This window comes from Schistocerca cancellata, chromosome 1 (genome assembly GCF_023864275.1).
Source record: "Schistocerca cancellata isolate TAMUIC-IGC-003103 chromosome 1, iqSchCanc2.1, whole genome shotgun sequence".
In the NCBI taxonomy this organism is placed as follows: Eukaryota; Metazoa; Arthropoda; class Insecta; order Orthoptera; family Acrididae; genus Schistocerca; species Schistocerca cancellata.
The window spans coordinates 899,839,679-899,860,839 of NC_064626.1; the positions used below are offsets into that span (position 1 = coordinate 899,839,679).

At 45.2% G+C, this 21,161-nt stretch overlaps 1 protein-coding gene across 1 annotated transcript in view; it reads left to right on the forward strand.

Annotated features, from left to right (window-relative positions):
- The window catches only part of LOC126112549 (serine/threonine-protein phosphatase 6 regulatory ankyrin repeat subunit C-like), a 129,079-nt gene that overhangs the window by 53,886 nt on the left and 54,032 nt on the right, over positions 1 to 21,161 (forward strand). The window contains exons 2-3 of the mRNA XM_049915012.1: positions 8,599 to 8,927; positions 15,771 to 16,055. Coding sequence (XP_049770969.1) covers positions 8,647 to 8,927; positions 15,771 to 16,055 — 566 coding nt within the window. The 5' untranslated portion in view covers positions 8,599 to 8,646. The remainder of the gene's footprint in view (positions 1 to 8,598; positions 8,928 to 15,770; positions 16,056 to 21,161) is intronic.

Below are 21,161 nucleotides of genomic sequence, written 5' to 3' on the forward strand. Positions count from 1 at the left end.
TTGTCTACAGATATCAGAGATGCAGCATTCGACTCCGAAGGCTTAATGCTTCACAGTAATTGGTCGTTTATTTTGTTACATGCTTGCTTACTCCTTGACAATATTAGTCCTTTTATTTTATAACCTTATGTCGTATGCAGGGTGATTCACTTGCCCTTGCCGATGTCGTTTTATTGAACCCACAATTTTATATTGGTGCTTCTTTGATTTTCAATTGTCTTACTCAGCCAGTTATAGGGGGGACTCACAGTTTAGCGCAGTTTCTGAACCACGGTGCGACTCTGCAAATTTCGCATTAACCAGCGTTGTCAGAGGTGAAAGGAGTGAAAACAGGAAGATAAAACTCATAGGAATAATCGGGGATCGAGCTCAGCACCTTAGGATCTGTATTCTTTCACTTTACCACTTTTTTTTCTATCTGATCCGTCGTCGTCGTCGTCTTACTTCTGCGTGGAAATCTGTTCAGTGCGGACGTCGCATGGCGTCTTCTCAAAGTCTTCCGAGCGCGCTGAGGTACCTCACTGGTTTGAGAATGTATTAATCCAATATCTGAGATACCACTGAGCCACTACACTACTGTATTTACCATGTGCATGTGTTGTGTGCCAGTTAATAATGTATAATGATTCCCCAAACCAATTATTTTATGTAAACGCACACCAACATGAATAAGTGTGAACTCCAAGCTAATTTATTCTGAGACATGTTATATTGAATCAATGGACTGATAAGTAGTTTAGACACAAAAGTTGCACAACGAATTCGTCAGTGTCTCAGCTTTGCAACGGATGCCTCTTCATGCTCTAACATACTTACCTGTTAGCTCAAATGCGTGCAGAAAGGAAAGACAAGTATGGTATTAAGCCCCTTTAAGCGAGCAACTTCCTGATCTCATTCGGTTACTCGTTGCAAGTCAATCTACTTCAGCGCCCCAGAAGCTTTATTGCTGCGTTGTCTCGCCAGTTGTGAGTGGTCGTTTTCGTTTACTCGTCAGAGCCAAAATTTCATGTATTGTGAGAGCTGCCTACTGTGCAATGGAGCACCTAAACCATGAAACTGATGTTCATCCTTTTTACGAAAAAAATCGAAACATACAGGCTCGTCAGAAATAGTCTGAAAAGTTGGTCATGGTGTTGCAGTGTAGGCTGCGCTGACAAATGATTGCTAAGAAAAAAATTCAATACTTTGCGCCACTTCTGAGTTAATTAGTATTGAAATTTGCAGCTCAGGCCGTTACATGCGCAAATTCAAGTGGCCCGTCAGAGATGGTGTCGCCAAACGTGTCCTTCGTTTGGTTTCATATAACCGAGCAAGAGAGCGATATAAAAATTGGACATGGACAAGTAGTAAGGATCAAACCAAGCCGAAGGCTAAGTAGTCTCGTGCGCTATCATGTACGTTATGAGGATAACTGACAGTAATTGTATCTCGCGGGTGGTTTGAATTTGCGCGCACAATGGCCTGATTGGCTAACTTCAATGCTGATTAACTGGGAAATGTCGCAACGTGCCGATTGTTTTTTCTTAACAGTTATTTCTCATCACAACGTACCATGCAACACCCTCACAAACTTTTCAGACTGTCTCTGACAACCTTGTAGAAACAGAATGTAGGAACAAGCAATGACAGTGGAGTTTATAACGAACAAAGCAAAATTAGTAGCGGATAATCTTGACAAAGTTCTTCTGTTAAATTCTGCACGCCCCTGAGAGCTGATAGGATGGGAAACGTCTGTTACAAACACTTCATAAATCTTCATTTATCTGTTCGAAATACCATCGCGCAACCTTTGAAATGTGTGACGAAAACAAAGAAAATCACAGAATAATGATAAAGAAGACACAAAAGCACAAAATACATTTCTGTAATAGGAGTGACCTTGGTGACAACAGGTTAACTTCCTATGTTAGCAGGCGATATCCCAGTCCCCTTGACTGCGCGTGCGCAGTTTGCAGCATACTTAAGATTTTAGAACGCCACACTCGGTAGTCAGCCGATCATTGATGTCACTGTCCTACTCGTGACATACTTGGCGGTTGATTTACATGCAAACTCGTGACACATACCCACAACGAGCAGGTAATTTTGACCTGAAAGTCGATCGTATAAAGAAAGGAAGACTACACGATAATGGACATAGGAGCGTTGGAAATTAGAAAGGGTAATGGAGAGCGGCCAAGATAACAAAGAAGTAGCCTTTACTTCCTTGTAACGTACTGATGAACATGGACATGATAGAAATTACAAAACCGTATGATCAGCAACTGATGACGTACATTAATCGGACAACAAGGTGTTCAGCGACTTGAACTGGTAACCATGTTAGCTGAAGGCTCGCATAACTAGCTCTTAAATTGTATAAAAAGGGTATTATACACGCACGTAAGAACGTAACTGAACTGGTTATGAGATTACGCAAAATTCTTCGGCTCATTCCAGTTTCTAGGACAGATCGTTACAGACCAGATAACGCGAAAATCTCAATATGATTACGAAACTTGTAACAGCATACTCGCAACTGATACTGTGAACTGGAACGTTCTCAAAACTCGCATATGAGTAAAGTCGATAGCTATAGATCAGATTTTGCGGCCTTGACGAAACGTATCGCCGGAATTTGAAATCAAGATCAAATGACGGTAAATGTGAAAATCATGATTCAAGTGCAAACGGAGTTGAATTCTTTAATCAAGACCACATAGTTCAGATTGATTAATGTCGATTGCCAATACGGAGTATCACGTAAAAAGTAACTGCATGCTGCATGATCGTGTCTGGCCCATTCCAAAGTTGCCGCCAAGTATCTGCTAATGTTACCATCTTTGCTCTGGGAAGGAAGTTCTGTGACGCCACGTCATGTGATCCACCGAGCAAAGCATTTTCTGTTACCAGACTCCCTTCTAAGGATGCCATGAGCTTGGAAAGAATGTAAACAGAGTAGAGGCGATTGAAGCATCGTTCTAGCAAGAATACGACACACAAATGGGGAAATCCACCGACATAGGTGACTCTGACGAAGGGCAGATTGTTATGGCCACGCGCCTGGGAATGAACGTCTTGGAAACGGAGAAGCTGGGTGACAGTTCCCCTGTTACCGTCGTGACCATCTGTGGGAAGTGATTGGAGGACAATGAAACCTGTAGCAGGCGATAATTTGTTGCACGGCCGCCCATGCGTCATCATTGCGCTAGGAGGTAAATAGGTGTGGTCATCTTTAAAGCAGTATAGGCGGCGATCTGTGGCAGATCTGACGGCGCAGTACTGTGCTGGTCCAGCGATACCTGTTTTGGAGCAGTGCACATTGTTGAACATGCTGCTCTGCAGAAGATAATCACTAGGTGTCCCTTGTTGACACAACAACATCATCAATTATGATTGTAGTGTACCCCAAATTATCGAGGTTGCAAACGTGTCTCCTGCTCATATGGATCACATTTCTTCTTACATCAGGTCAAAGTTCGTATCCAGACAGATTGTCTTCCAGGCGAGTGGCGGCTCGAAATGGACACAGGCTCGGGGCGCAGGAGAGGGAGGGACTGTTGTACGAGGTGCGACAATAAAGTAATTAGACTGATTTTCTTTGCAAGATGTGGCAACCCTGCAGGGTTGCGTAGGCACAAACCTAACCTAACCTAACCTAACCTAACCTGACATTGGTCTCTAAGCTGCTTCTAGTCCAAGCGGCAAATCGATGCAACTGCTCAGTCGTGAGTTGTGCTGTAATAAGTTAACACATGTTTGTGTCTCTCGTCACAGAAATGGAACAGCATAATATTGTGCAATGGTATGCCATTTATTTTTGCGTTAAATTGGGTGAAAACGTGACGACAACTTACGGTAACGTTGGCATAAAATGTTTAGTGAAGGCAGAACAAATGTTGAAGATGATGTCAAAGTCAAAAGTAAAATGCACGCTTGTGTGCTTCTTTGATTCCAAGGCAATTGTTCATAAAGAGTGGGTGCCTCCTGGACAAACAGTTAACCAATACTACTACAAAGAAATTTTAGAAAGACTTCGTAAAAGAGGTCTTTGTGTCCGTGCCAATACTGCTTATAATTGGATTCTGCATCATGATAATGTGTCGTCCCATACTGCACTGTCAGAACAGCAGTTTTTAACCTCAAAACAAATTTCAGTACTACCACAGACACCTTATTCACTAGATATCGCTCGGTGCGACCTTTTTCTATTTCCAAGAGTCAATACGGCGGTCAAGGGACACCATTTTCAAACAACACAAGATGTCAAAAAAGCTGTGACGAGGGTCTTGGAGGATATTACAGGAGATGAGTTCCAGAAATGTTACCATCAATGGCAGAAGTGCTTGAAAAAGTGTGTGCAATCAGAAGGGAACTACATTGAAGGTTAGCAACATTTTTTTCACATCAGTCTCATTACTTTATTGTCGTACCTCGTATACATCGCAGGAAGCCGAAACATCGTAATTTTTTATTAATGCACTGGCGGGATATGCTGAAAAAAATAGTAGTTCCACTCTATGCCACCATGTGAAAATATGGCGTTGTAAGCAGTCAGAATGTGATGCAGGTGCAGGAAAAGGGGAGGAACAATCAAACTCATGATAACAGTGCTTCTGGCAAGTTTATTAGGATATAGTCACAAGTTAAAAATATGTTAAATATGATCTCTCGACTCATTAACAAACTGCATGCGTAAAACAGCAGGGACGACAGTTGCTCGCAGTATATCCGCTGTAACCAGAGTCATATGTCGTCGTATGCTGTCCTTCAGACCAGGAAGAGTCCAGATACATCCCTAACAGACACGGCCTTTTAGATATCCCCACAACCAAAGGTCATACAGATTTAGGTCGGGAGATACGGAAGGCCACCACACATCCTGATGTTGCCTAGAGACGATGCGTCATTACCGAAAGTTTCTCAAAGCAGTTCTTTCACCTGGAAAACGACATGTGGTGTCACCCCATCTTGCATGAAAATAGTGGTGTGAACACAGTTCCGTTCTTGCAAAGCTGGACTCCCGTGTTGCACAAGGTGGTCCTTATAACGTGCAGGAGTCAACTCCTCGAATAAAAGCGGATTGAAAATGAAGTAGCTTGTAGAAACACACCACGCAGTCATACAAGCTGAGTGTAGTGGATGTTCCTATGCAACATTTAGCGTAGGAGTAGAATCAAATATGTGACAGTTGTATGCATTCACGGCATTGTGAAGAGTGAAACGTGCCTCATATGTCTAAAGAATATTCCCCGGCCACTTCTCATCCATTTCTATGCGGGCCCAAAAAACGAAGTGCAAAGCAACGGCGTTGTAGCCTATCTTAGGGCTTCATTTGGTGCACATTCTGAATCTTGCAGGTATACTAGTGTAAAAATGCAACGCAAAATCTTTTGAACTTTCCTAAGAGGAGAGAGAATTCCAGTGACATAGCTCGAGCACCGGCTGCAGAATTTGAGGCATGTGTTACACCGTCGGTTATAGCTACAGCAACTTCATCAGGGCAACAGACCGGCTCCCTCTCCCTGCTGCACCATCTAAGTCACCTGTTGTCAAACTTCTTGATCACGTTCCTTAGCCCATTTATTGACATGGTGCCTATTCACAGCTGTTTCTGTCGGCGATATTCCCAGCATGCAGTGCTACTACTGCTGCCGTTCTGATGAAACAACTTTACCACGGTCTTTCTTCTCAATAGCCATTGCGTTTCACCAGGAAAACCTTCTTAATCTTTTACATCAAGAGTCACTTCACAAAAAAAAAAAAAATCAACATGCATCGCCAAGCGACAAACAGCTTACTGACGTCAAAACAGGAAACATCACATTCTGACTGTTCACAGCGGCACACACATGGATGCGTACGTACGTTGGACAAGTAATTAATCACTCTCCAGAAGATATTACACTAATATCGCAAATGACGCCTCTGGCCTAATAATGACTTCACTTCGCCGGGAATAGAGTCTGCAAATGAAGAAAAGAGTCAAACAGCCTCTTCGGGTACGCCAAATACAACTGAAGCCAATTGTCATGGAATATATCCATTAGAGTTACAAAAAAATGTTCAAATTTGTGTGAATTCCTAAGGCACCAAACTGTTTAGGTCATCGGTCCTTAGACTTACTTACACACTACTTAAACTGACTTAAACTATCTTATGCTAAGAACAACACACACACACCCATGCCCGAGGGAGAACTCGAACCTCCGGCGGGAGGGGCCGCGCAGTCCGTGACATGACGCCTCAAACCGCGCGGCCACTACACGCAGCATTAGAGTTACCAAATGGTGAAGATGGCAGGTACGTTTTGCCCACTGCTCCAAATATATCCAGACATTCTCTACGGGATTAAGATTGGGTGATTCAGAGAGCCGGTTTGAGGTGCGATATAGTGCGCGAGTGTTCTTCAAACTAGGAACTCATGTATCAAGCCTTTTGGACAAAGCTGTTATCTTGGGAGCCGGAATTCTCCACAATATACTCATCAGAAAGATGTAGGATAAAGCGCGGATATTGGTCTCCGATAACGCTGAAATAAAAGTCGTGATCTATGTTCATGGGAACTCGAATGAGTAGTCCCAGTACACGGTACGAAAACAATTTGCCAATAGAGCACAAAACTACCTCCTTCCTGAACTACACATTCCACACATAGCAGGTTAAACGTTTTATTAGGCTATCGGAGCACTCGACGCACTTGATGCAAAATCGCGACTCGTCGGCCCACGTTACACGTCTACAGTCAGTTACCGTCCAGTTTGTGTGCTGTTTCAGCCTCTAAAGACGTACAACTTTACATATCGCTGAGGTTCTTTGCGAGGCACTCGATCTCAGATATCCACTTCATGGAGTTTCCCTCGCAGTTTTCGCTCGTAAACTGGTTGAGATGGATGTTTTTTCTCCGACAGCAGCGGTTCTTGTCGGATTTAAAAGCGATTGTCTTTGACAAGGCGTGTCATTCGTCTCCGGTACCTGTCTGTTAGGATCCGATAAGACCAATGGTCTTGTTGCAAGGCTGCGAATGGTACACTATTTTTTATCGACCCGTTGGAGAGTCCACGCATAAACACCAACAAATCGGGCAACCTCATTCACAGTGTGGTCATGGGCCTGTCTAAGTGTGACAGCTAGTGACAGGAAAAAAACGTTTCATTTTGTGGCCAAATTCTGTGTTATTTTTTGACAAAGCCGATGCTATTTTTGCCAAAGTCTATGTTATTTTTTGCCAAAGTCAGTGTTATCTTTTGCCAAATTTATTGTTATTTTTTCTAAATTACCTGCTCTTTTTGGCCAAATTCTGTACTTTTTGCCAGATTCTGTTTCTTTTCTTTGTCACGTATTGTGTCATTTTTTTGCCACAGCTGGTGTTTTGTTGCCAAATTCATTGTAATTTTTTGCCAGATACGGTGTATTTCCAAATTCGGAGTTTGTCCAAATTCGTTTTTTTTATTTTATTTTTGCCATATTCGCTGTTGTTTGCGAAATCCAGGATTGTCTCGCCAAATTCGGTATTATATTTTGGCAAAGTTGGTGTTATTTTAGCCAATTTCAGTGTTTTTTTGCGAATTTGATGTATTTTTTCACCAAATTCGGTGTTATTCTTTTCCTCAAATTCGGTATTTCTTTCGTCAAATTCGGTGTTATTTTTGGTCAAAGTGAATGTAATTGTTGCCAGATTCAGAGTTTTTCTGCTAATTAATTTTTATGCGAAATTTGATCCTATTTTTTACCAAATTCAGAGTGGTTTTTTTTTGCCAAATTGCGTCCTACTTTTGCCAAACTCGCTGTTGTAGTTGGCCAAATTCTTTCATCCTCACAAATAAACTATTATTTTGAGATTATTTCTTGAGGAAATTAGAACTCAAAATGCAGTTTAACATCCAATAACTATGAATTACGGATTCAGAATATTAATATGGCAATATTACAAATTCCGCGATATCTCGTAAAAGTCGGCGATTTCGCGTTATTTCGCTAAAAAAACCGTAATTTCGTGTGTTTTTGCGCTATCCTTTTCACGAAATTATTCTGTCGGTAACAATAACTTCTCTCTGGCGTTCCTTCACGTCACCTCTTCGATCCATCTTACTTCACTGGTGCCACACAACCAACTAGTACGTACACAGCATTTCAGTGTCATGACCGACGTCAGTGGTGGAGGACCACACGACCGCCTGGTACCATTTCTAATCATCTGCAGCTTTACAAAGCGACCATTTTAATCTTTTAAGGAACAAACTAACATTTTGTGCAATTAGCTTAATACACACATATAGCCGCGAGGGATTAGCCGAGTGGTCTAGGGCGCTGCAGTCATGGACTGTGTGGCTGGTCCCGGCGAAGGTTTGACTCCTCCCTCGAGCATGGGTGTGTGTGTGTTTGTCCTTTGGATAATTTAGGTTAAGTAGTGTGTAAGCTTACGGACTGATGACGTTAGCACTTAAATCCCATAAGATTTCACACACATTTGAACAGACATATAAATCCATTTATGTGAACCTATTTATAGATCGTGTGCACTCGATATGTGCGGCGGTTGGATGAGTAGCCAATGAAATGTCAGCTAGCATACTCCCCAGAAAACGACGTCTGAGGCTTGTTCTTTACGTCTTTCAGCATCGCTTCAGCTAGCTTACCGACGAGGTGTGCACTTCGGCCGCAACCATGAGCGTTCCCTCGCAGCAGCGTCAGACCGCTGGCGCCAGCGACCCGCAGTCAGAGCTGCTGGCTGCGATGCTGGCAGGGGACTTCGGCAGGTTCGAGCAGCTGCTGGCGAGCGGCGCGGCGCACGCGGCGCACTTGTACGGCAGCCCGCACTTCGGCAACGCCCTCGTGGTCGCCTGCAGGCACCGGGAGCTGCCGCCCACCTTCGCCCAGCGGCTGCTCTGCGACGTCTCTCCCAATGTGCACGAGCCCAGGCCGGAGCCGGTGCACTACGCCGCAAGGTAGGGCCTGCTAAAAATGGTTCAAATGGCTCTGAGCACTATGGGACTTAACTCTGTAGTCATCAGTCCCCTAGAACTTAGAACTACTTAAACCTATCTAACCAGAGGACATCACACACATCGATGCCCGAGGCAGGATTCGAACCTGCAACTGCAGCGGTCGCACGGTTCCATACTGTAGCGCTTAGAACCGCACGGCCACACCGGCCGGCAGGGCCTACTAAAACTTAGCTTTATGGAGTACTAGCTGAGTACCCGGCGTGGCCCGCGTGTGTATTTATTTCAATTTGCTCCATCTCCTCCTACCACTTTCTCTATCCGTCTCCTCCTACATTCCCTCTCTTTCCATCTCCTTCACACACTCCCTCCACACCTACTCTCTGGCCATCTCCTCCTGCCGCTTCCCCTGTCCGTCACCTCCAACCCCTCCCTATGTCCATCTGCTCCTCCCACCTCTATACTTCTTCCCCTTCTGTCTGTCTCCTCCCCCTCTAATTCCACCTCCTCCTCCCCCCATAATTCCATCTACTCCTTCCCATCTCTCTTTACATATCCTCCTCCCCCCTTTCTCTGTCCATTTCCTCTGCCCCTCTCTCTGTTCATCTCCTAATCCCCTCTCTCTCTGTTCGTCTTCTAATCCCCCCTCTCTGTCTGGTTCATCTCCCTCTCTCTCTACTATTCTTTTCTCCCCTGTCTCTGTCCATCTCCTACTCTTTCCTTTCTCCGTCCATCTCCTCCTCTCCCCTCTCTGTGTCTGTCGATTTCATCGTCCGCTCTTCTCCCACCACGTTACCACCTTCACTCCAACAGGAGGTTGGTGGTTCTTACCCCAACAGTATGTCTTTCCAGATTGTAGCTAATATGTACACCACATTTAGCAGAAATTATTTCAGGGGTTTAAGGTAAGCTTTTTATACATATCTTTAACCAGGTATGCACACGACAAAAACATTTCACATTTATGCAGCATATACCGCATGTATTTGAACACGTATTCCACTTGCACCTCTAGCAAATTTCGCGCTGCACCTCAGTGATTTCGTCGTCGTATCTCCTGAACTACGAGGAGGGACCCAAAAGTAACCGGAATCGTAATGCTGCACATCGTGTACTTGTAGTAGCAGGTTGCGCCGCCAGAGGGTTGTAGTAGGAGCTCTGCTGAGTCATTCTGCCACACAGCGTCACCCAACAGTGAGAAGTGTGGGTTCTTTGGCAGTTCTTTGAGTGTGCGTACAGTGCAAACGTGACACGAGGAAATGGCTAGTTCTTACGAACAACATGCGGCAGTGAAGTTTTGTTTCTTGCTCGGCAAGAACGCAGCAGAAACTGTTGCGATGATTCAGACAGCCTACAAAGACCATGCTCTTAGTAAAACGCAAGTGTACGAATGGTTTTCCCGGTTTAAAAAGGGAGAAATGATGGTTGAAGATCAGCCCCATTCCGGTCGTCCTTCAACTGCTCGAAGCGAAGACAACATCGACAAAATCCGTGATCTCATCAGCGAAGATCGACACAGGACAATCGACCAACTCGAGAACTTGTCCAGGTTGTCCTGGAGCTCAATTCAGCGCATCTTGACCATCGATTTGGGGATGCGAAGAGTGGCAGCAAAATTCGTGCCGAAGCTTCTTACCGGAGATCAAAGGGATCGTCGCGTTCAAGCCTGTCTCGAAATGAAGGACGCGTTCAAAGATGATCCACATTTTTTCAACAAAATCATTACAGGTGATGAGTCATGGTGCTATGGGTACGATCCAGAAAGTAAACAACAGTCATCACAATGGAAGTCACCTGGCTCACCTCGACCAAAAAAAGCTCGACAAGTGAAATCGAATGTGAAAACGATGTTGATCTGTTTTTTTGACATCAAAGGGATCATACACTCTGAATTTGTCCCTGAAAACCAGACAGTAAACCAATAATTCTATTCGAAGTTTATGAAATGGCTTCTCAGAAGTTTGTCGTGAGAACGTCCGGCTTTGTGGGATTCTGGCGTGTGGTTCCTGCATCACGACAACGCTCCCGCGCTCACAGCTCTCAGCGTTCGACAGTTTTTGGCCCCAACGAAGACGACTACCGTGACCCACGCACCCTATTCGTAGGATTTAGCACCCTCAAATTTCTTCCTATTCCCGAGGATGAAGAGACTTGAGAGGGAAACTTTTTGCGGATGTGGAAGACGTAAACCGCAATGTCATGAAAGTGCTAGCAGGTATCAAAGAGGACGAATTTAAAATGTGCTTCTAACACTGGAATGAACGTTTGGGCAAGTGTATTAATGCTAATGGAGAGTACTTCTATTTGAAAACAATAAAGTATATGCTTTCTAGAAAGAAATTCCGGTTATTTTTGGGTCCCACCTCGTATGTCTTGTACAATGATATACTTTTATGGGTTATTCAGCGACATACATTGATGTGACAAAAAGTCGTGGGGTATCTCCCTAAAATAGTGTTGGACCTCATTTGTCCGGTGTACTACGGCAACTCGGCGTGGCGTGGACTCAACAACTCGTTGGAAGTCCCCTGCAGAAATGTTGAGTCATACTGCCTCTGCAACCGTCCATAATTGCAAAAGTGTTGCATGAACTGACCCAGTAAATGTTCGATGGGATTTATGTTGGGCGATCCGCGTGGCCAAATGGTTAAAATGGTTCAAATGGCTCTGAGCACTATGGGACTTAACATCTATGGTCATCAGTCCCCTAGAACTTAGAACTACTTAAACCTAACTAACCTAAGGACAGCACACAACACCCAGCCACCACGAGGCAAAGAAAATCCCTTACCCCGCCGGGAATCGAACCCGGGAACCCGGGCGTGGGAAGCGAGAAAGCTACCACACGACCACGAGATGCGGGCGCGTGGCCAAATCATTCGTTCGAATCGTCCAGAATTTTCTTAAAACAAGTCGCGACTAGTTTTGGCCTGGTGACATAGTGCATTGCCATCCATAAAAATTCCATCGTTGTTTGGGGTCAATGATCGGTTCAGCTGCACCATGGGACCCAATCCATTCCATATAAACACACCATTATGGAGCGACCAGTGGCTTGCACAGTGCCTTGTTGACAACTTGGGCCCATGGCTTCGTGGGGTCTGCATCCAACTGGAACCCCCACCACCAGCTCTCAACAACTGAAATCTGGACTTATCTGACCCGGCTACGTATTTACGGTCGTCTAGATTGGTTCAAATGGCTCTGAGCACTATGGGACTCAACATCTGAGGTCATCAGTCCCCTAGAACTTAGAACTACTTAAATCTAACTAAACTAAGGACATCACACACATCCATGCCCGAGGCAGGATTCGAACCTGCGACCGTAGCAGTCACACGGTTCCGGACTGAAGTGCCTAGAACCGCACGGTGACCGCGGCCGGCACGGTCGTCTAGAGTCCAAACGATATTGTCATGATTCCAGTATATGCGATGCAGCCGATGTTGTGCTGTTAGCAAAGGTACGTACTTCCGTCTGCCATAGTCCATAATGCAAAATTTCGCCGCACTATCCTAGCGGATACTTTCGTCATACGTCCCACTTTGATTTCTTCGGTTAATTCACGCGATGTTGCTTGACTCTTAGCGCTCGCAACTCTACACAAACGCCGCTAATCACGTCGGAAACCCTTTCGCGTAAGTCACCAGAATATAAATAAGAGCTCCGCCAATTCACTGCCCTTTTTTACCTTGTGCACGCGACGCTACCGCAATCTGTATATGTGCATATCGCTATCCTGTCACTTTCGTCTCCTCAGTGTGTGTGGATAGTGTATGCGAAATTTATTGCGAATAGACTTCGTAGCAAAGACGTAAGAAACTAAAAGTTTGCGAGCCATCTCAGTATCTGACGTAATATCTTCTGAACTGTGTGTCGCATAATCATATATTTTTGTAGATCCATCCAGCGTCATAGGTGGATATAGTCTGCGAAGTGTGTTGCTAATAGAGTTAGTAGCTAACAAGTAACAAATTTAAACGTCATGCATGATGCGGCATTTTTTGACGCATCTCTGTGTTTATGAAGTCATATCTCCTGAACTATGTTTCGTACACTTATATAATATTTCTGGTACTTACTGTGATGTACGACAATACTGTCTGAAATAGGTATTGAGAATACAGTAAGTAATAAAGAAGCAACAAATTAAAACATCATGCTTCATGCGGCAGCTTTACTGCATGAATAGCGAATGTGTAGTAAGCGACAAACTTTTTTCCTTTCATCATTTTGTGGCGGTTGGAAGCGAAAAGCAGTTTCGAAAAAGTTTGATATTATGGGTAAAGTTTGCTGCATGTCAACAAGTGTTCTCATTTTTAAATAATGGATGAATAAAGTCTCAGTATTCGCGCATCACGAGCTCCACGTGGTTTTCACGCCCAGCCTTTTGATAGGTAGGTGGTTCATCCAGACAGTAAGTGATGTGCGTACCATGTTTGGTTGACATCGGTCCAGTGGTTTCGGAGGAGATGCTGAACATACATACATACATACATACACACACACACGTACATATATACGTCTTTATAATATTTGTTGATTTCGCTGGTACTTGGAGGGACAGAAACATATCAGAAACTGAAGTACACAATATCGATGTTCCACAATAATATTTGTTTTATAGTTCGTTGTGAACCGGCTTTCGGCTTTCTAAGCCTTCCTCAGGCAGCTTAGGACTAAACACGGAGTCCTCACATGATCAGCGAGATGACGTAAAACTTGTCTGAGTATCGTACCGCGTCACAATGTAAAAAAGCTATACAAGATAGTTTTTTTTTTTTACATTGTGAAGTGGTACAATAGTCAGACTTTTATGTAAACTGTCTCTCGCCGCGGAAACCTACGCAATTATATCACCAACGAGAGTTTATAGTTAAATGAAGCATCTTTTTCCAAAGATACGTGACCTTTCACGACTATATATCTCTACGAAAACACAACCGTAACGAAATTCGCAAAGAAACTATCAATAAATAAATATTATATTTCTTTATAATCGAAACAGTATACAAATGAGTTCTCGCATATACTACTATGTTGTACGGTCAAAATAAGTGGTAAATATGATGATGAACGTGCAAAAGAAGGCGTGGGGACAGACTGGAGGAAACTGTTAGAGGACTGTGGGTGGGAAACAGTTATAATATTTACAATAAGCATATTACCTTATGGAGAGAAAACAAATATGAACTGGCTTGTGCTATTTTAGTAGAGGTAAATAATGGAACTGTACTTGATCACTAAGGATTAAGTCAGGATGCTGTGGAAGGTGTTTATTGGTAGCCAGAATTTCAGGGAATGTTAGTTTCGGATCTTTAGTGCACATCACGTTTAATATCATAAGAATGACATTCATTCAGAGCATGTTCAGCAAAGGTGGAATCGTTCTTATTCAGTCTCCAACTTCCTTCATTTTCAGTCAGTTTGGTAGTCATAGCCCTACGTCATTGACCTTCATATAATTTGCCACACAAATTGCACAACATTCTACTCTGTTCTAAGGGTGCTTTCATGTCTGGAGTGTTGAGAAGAATGTGGCCAATAGTATTCCTAGTACCAATACCTGCTGTGTATTTCTTGGATTTTAGTTTGCTGACAACTACCTGTGAAATCCTACCAAGACAGAGCAAGGGTGTCCATATGTCGTAAATAGTACAGTTGTTCCCTACCCAAGTTCCATTGACTTATTCCTCCCCTTTAGCAACGTCCCTTTGCCTGTTCATCACATTCCTCTATCGTTCAAATGTGTGTGAAATCTTATGGGACTTAACTGCTAAGGTCATCAGTTCCTAAGCTTACACACTACGTAACCTAAATTATCCTAAGGAGAAACACACACACCCATGATCGAGGGAGGACTCGAACCTCCGCCAGGACAGCCACACAGTCCATGACTGCAGCGCCTGAGACCGCTCGGCTAATCCCACGCGGCACATTCCTCTATTATTCTTCACATTCGTAAGTTATGTTGTCAACATAACATAGCAGTCTGTGCCAGAACTTACTTGTGTACTGTTTTTTGCCTGTAAATTCTTACACTTTTAATCTTCGAGTATAAGGTAATATAAGATCTTTTAACTTCTTGATAAATTTCACTATGTTTTTGTTTTTGTATAAATATACAGTCGTAAAAAATCACACATCCTGAAGGACAGCTCAAGACTCTCAGTGACATTGCGTGGACTATCTACTTACAATTGTGTTGAGTTTCCTGAAGATGGCATAAAAACCGAAATCCGGTTCACAACAAACACTACAAACTGTAAAAGAAATACATTTTATAGATCTTTCCGCAGTTGAAAAAATTTTCATTACTAAACTTTTGTCTATTTACCATCTTATTTATGTATAGCGTAGCATTTTTTTCTTTTTCCAGGTATTGTACAACGTAAATATCTTTTTGCTTTCAGATATTCGTCTGTCTTCTGGTAGAACACAAATAGGAAAAGTACCAGATTCTTGTGCAACCTTTGTATCACGAAAACGAAGCAAACAACAAAATTAAGAAGAAACAAAGGCGCAAAATTCATTACTATAATAGGAATGACCCCGGCGAGAATAGGTTAAGTTCTGATGTTTGTACACCACGCAGCAGTCCCCTGTTCGCGCAGTTTGCAGCATATGCAAGATTACAGAGCCCCATACTCAGCACAACTCAACCGAGCATTAATGTCACCTACACTCGCGAAGTGAATGGCGGCTGATTTACACGCTAGCGAGTGGCGCACAGAGTCAAATTTCGTGCCAGTGAATCTCGCGACTGTGCATGTTGGACTGTGGTATTATAGTCGAATACATTTCTGACGTGTCAGCAGCGGCCATGACAGTTGGAGTGGTCTGCAGGAGCGGCAACGTGGCGGCGCTGCAGGAGCTGCTGTCGCGCAAGAAGACGCGGGTGAGCGCGCAGACGGCGTGCGGCCGCACGGCGCTGCACTGGGCCGTGCTGGGCTTCCGCGACGCGCCCGCGGACAAGAAGCTGGCGGCGCGGCTGGAGGCGTGCGTCGCCGCCCTCGTCGACTGCCCACTGTTCGACGTTAACCGCGCCGACGACGAAGGCTTCACCGCTCTGCACCTAGCAGCGCTCTACGCACTGCCTCGCGCAGCTGCCGCCATCATCGACAGCTGCAGGTACCAGTCCTTCGCTTAAAATGAAAATGAAATATATCTGCCACACACTCTCTGAATTTTATAATGTAGAGTTAACTGATAAGGTACACTCTAAGACACGAAAAATGACGCAGCACGAAGGAATTATCCAAATTGGTTGGAAATCCGTAGATTTTAAGTACATGCACAGAATGATTACAGTTTCTGAAAAACTGGATAAATTATTCAGGAAAAAGTGTTCCATAAATTGAGCCAGTCAATAGCGCGTTGGTCCACCTCTGGCCCTCATGCAGGCAGTAATTCGTGTTGGCATTGATTGACAAAGTTGTTGGATATCCTTCTGAGGGATATCGTGCCAAATTCTGTCCAATTGTGCGTTAGATGGTCAAAATCCCGAGATAGTTGGAGGACCCAGCCTATAACGCTCATCAATTTATGAGAGATCCGGTGATCTAGCTGACCAAGTACAAAGACAAGCAGTAGAAAATGTTGCCGTGTGTGGACGGGCATTATCTTGCTGAAATGTAACTCCAGGATGGCTTGCCATGAAGGGCAACAAAACAGGGCTTGGAATATTGTTGACGTAACACTGTGCTGTTAGGGTGCCGTGGATGGCAGCAAAGGGTTCCTGATATGGAAAGAAATGGCAACTCAGGTTGGTAACCCACTGCTGCCTGGGACGTATCCAGACACGTCTTCGGCCTGGAATCTCATTTACTGGAGTATAATTGTCTTCAGTGGTGGGTCCTGCTTCGAACTGAGCCCTGATGAGCCCGCATCTCGTGGTCGTGCGGTAGCGTTCTCGCTTCCCACGCCCGGGTTCCCGGGTTCGATTCCCGGCGGGGTCAGGGATTTTCTCTGCCTCGTGATGGCTGGGTGTTGTGTGCTGTCCTTAGGTTAGTTAGGTTTAAGTAGTTCTAAGTTCTAGGGGACTTATGACCACAGCAGTTGAGTCCCATAGTGCTCAGAGCCATTTTTTGAGCCCTGATGATCAGCGAAGAAGTGTCTGGAGACGTCCCAGACAGCGGTGGGATACCGAACTATCGCCCGCCATGCTGCCAGACAACTAGGAGTGATGGTCCAGGGTGCTATTTCTTTTCAGAACAGGAACACTTTGGTGCCATCCGCGGCACAGTTACAGCATAGTGTTACGTCGACGATATTCTACGCCCCGTTTTTTTGACCTCCATGGCAAGTCATCCAGGTCTTACATTTCAACAAGATAACGCCCGCCTGCACACAAGCGAGAGTTTCTACTACTTATCTTCGTGCTTGGCCAGATAGATCACCGGATCTCTCCCCAACTGATAACGTTATGAGCGTTATAGGCTGGGTCCTCCAACTATCTCGGGATTTTGACCATCTAACGCGCCAGTTGGACAGAACTTGGCACGAGGAGGATATCCAGCAGGAGGATATCCAGCTATCACAACATTATCCGACGCTACAGCCGTGAACCACTGTAACAGTTATTACGTCGGGAAAGTCTCAAACAGCACAACTTAGTTATTTGTTACGAATCATTCTGTCAGACTAAAACTGTGTCCTGCTGGACAGTGTGAAGCCGAATAGCTGCTATCATAAGGGCCAGAGGTGGACCAACGCGTTATTTACTTGCTGAATTTGTGAAGCTGTTTCTCTTGAAAAAGTCATCCATTTTTTTCTGGAACCGTAATCATTAATCTCTCAGTACATGTACATCACATCTACTGATCTCCGTCCCATTCAAATGATTCCTTCCTGGCGCGTCTTTCTTTTCTTAAAATAGTGTTATTTTAAACACAAAAATCAACTAGCAGCGAATTTGATACGTACTTGTCTGCAAAACATGTACTGTAAAGAGATGTATAGAATGGCTGGCTGTATGATCATAAGTCAGTTAAAATGTGTAACTAATGGTTGTTATAGACTGAGTTAATATTGAAATTTTAAACATTTTTATTGGCTGACATCCAGCAACCGTACGTTTTTTAGTTACAAGATGTATGTATGGCTACCTCGGTTGCACAAAATTATTGTCAAATTTAATATTGCTGGTGTGGGCTGTGTTTACATTCAATGGACTGGATCCTCTGGTCCAACTGAAACGCTCATTGACTGGAAATGGTCGTGTTCGGCTACTTGGAGACCATTTGCAGCCGTTCGTGGACTTCAAGTTCCCAAACAACGACGGAATTTTTATGGATGATACTGTGCCATGCTACCAGACCAGAATTGTTCGCTATTGGTTTGAAGACCACTCTGGACAGTTCGAGCGAATGATTTGGCCACCCGTAGAATATTTATGGGGCGTAATGCAGACGTCAGTACGCGCACAAAATCCTGCACCGGCTGCCCTTCCACAACTATGGACGCCTACAGAGGTAGCCTGGCTCATTATTTCTGCAGTGGACTTTCAGCGACTTGTCCATGCCACGTCGAGCTGCTGCACTATGCGGAGGTCCAACACGATATTACGACGTATCTCATGACTTTTGTCACCTCAGTGTACACAGTGCGCGCTGCACTACCTGGAGCAGTAACTGCTAAATGTTGCGCGCGAAACGGTACCGGATAATGCGACGTGGTGCAGAACCGTTTAAAACAGCGTAATTATGTTTTAACCGAGATAAATTTTTAGAAAATCCTCAGTAAATAATACACTCCTGGAAATGGAAAAAAGAACACATTGACACCGGTGTGTCAGACCCACCATACTTGCTCCGGACACTGCGAGAGGGCTGTACAAGCAATGATCACACGCACGGCACAGCGGACACACCAGGAACTGCGGTGTTGGCCGTCGAATGGCGCTAGCTGCGCAGCATTTGTGCACCGCCGCCGTCAGTGTCAGCCAGTTTGCCGTGGCATACGGAGCTCCATCGCAGTCTTTAACACTGGTAGCATGCCGCGACAGCGTGGACGTGAACCGTATGTGCAGTTGACGGACTTTGAGCGAGGGCGTATAGTGGGCATGCGGGAGGCCGGGTGGACGTACCGCCGAATTGCTCAACACGTGGGGCGTGAGGTCTCCACAGTACATCGATGTTGTCGCCAGTGGTCGGCGGAAGGTGCACGTGCCCGTCGACCTGGGACCGGACCGCAGCGACGCACGGATGCACGCCAAGACCGTAGGATCCTACGCAGTGCCGTAGGGGACCGCACCGCCACTTCCCAGCAAATTAGGGACACTGTTGCTCCTGGGGTATCGGCGAGGACCATTCGCAACCGTCTCCATGAAGCTGGCTACGGTCCCGCACACCGTTAGGCCGTCTTCCGCTCACGCCCCAACATCGTGCAGCCCGCCTCCAGTGGTGTCGCGACAGGCGTGAATGGAGGGACGAATGGAGACGTGTCGTCTTCAGCGATGAGAGTCGCTTCTGCCTTGGTGCCAATGATGGTCGTATGCGTGTTTGGCGCCGTGCAGGTGAGCGCCACAATCAGGACTGCATACGACCGAGGCACACAGGGCCAACACCCGGCATCATGGTGTGGGGAGCGATCTCCTACACTGGCCGTACGCCACTGGTGATCGTCGAGGGGACACTGAATAGTGCACGGTACATCCAAACCGTCATCGAACCCATCGTTCTACCATTCCTAGACCGGCAAGGGAACTTGCTGTTCCAACAGGACAATGCACGTCCGCATGTATCCCGTGCCACCCAACGTGCTCTAGAAGGTGTAAGTCAACTACCCTGGCCAGCAAGATCTCCGGATCTGTCCCCCATTGAGCATGTTTGGGATTGGATGAAGCGTCGTCTCACGCGGTCTGCACGTCCAGCACGAACGCTGATCCAACTGAGGCGCCAGGTGGAAATGGCATGGCAAGCCGTTCCACAGGACTACATCCAGCATCTCTACGATCGTCTCCATGGGAGAATAGCAGCCTGCATTGCTGCGAAAGGTGGATATACACTGTACTAGTGCCGACATTGTGCATGCTCTGTTGCCTGTGTCTATGTGCCTGTGGTTCTGTCAGTGTGATCATGTGATGTATCTGACCCCAGGAATGTGTCAATAACGTTTCCTCTTCCTGGGACAATGAATTCACGGTGTTCTTATTTCAATTTCCAGGAGTGTATGTAGCTTCTTTCCATACCTATATTAATTACGGAGTTTTCGGTATCAATTTAACTTTTTAAAAAGGAGCTATTACTCATTTCTGTTGTTAGTACTGTAGTTCTAAAAGAGAAAAATTCAACGGCGTTTCGGTATTCTTCGATTATTAAGTAGTTTCAGAGAAATTAATGTACCTCTGCTGTAACAAGCTTAAATTTTGGTGACAGAAAATTAACATGTAAAGACATAGGGGCTGCTTATGGCACTGTATGTGTCTAATGTGTTGTACACCTCCCACAAATATGCTGCTGCTCCTCACCACCGCTAAGGCGTTTAACCAACTATACACATCAAAAACGTTTTGCATCACCCCGTTTCTGAGAACTCCTGAAGATAGACGATGACTCAGGATATTGCATCACAGATACAGTCCCGTTGACTGTAGGGATGTCGCTAAACCCGCTCAAAGGTGTAAACAACCATGCAAGAGCAGCGCCTATTAGACTGAGGGGGTCCGACAGCCGATCAGTTCCAGTCATTCCACCAGGACCGAGGTACACGGCTCGTATTGTCTGTAGTTCAATCATGCCTAGACGGTCAATGCCGCGGCTCGATCGCGTTCGCACTGTTACTTTGTGCCAGGAAGGGCTCTCAACAAGGGAAGTGTCCAGGCGTCTCGGAGTGAACCAAAGGGACATGGAGGAAATGCAGAGAGACGGGAACTGTCGATGACATGCCTCGCTCAGGCCGCCCAAGGGTTACCACTGCAGTGGATGACCGCTACCTACGGATTATGGCTCACAGGAATCCTGACAGCAATGCCGCCATGTTGAATCATGCTTTTCGTGTAGCCACAGGACGTCGTGTTACGACTCAAACTGTGTGCAATAAGCTGCATGATGCGCAGCTCCACTCCCGACACCCATGGCGAGGTCCATCTTTGCAACCACAACACCATGCAGTGCGTTACAGGTGGGCCCAACAACATGCCGAATGGACCGCTCAGGACTGGCATCACGTTCTCTACACTGATGAGTGTCGTATATTCCTGCAACCAGACAAACGTAGGGGACGTGTTTGGAGATA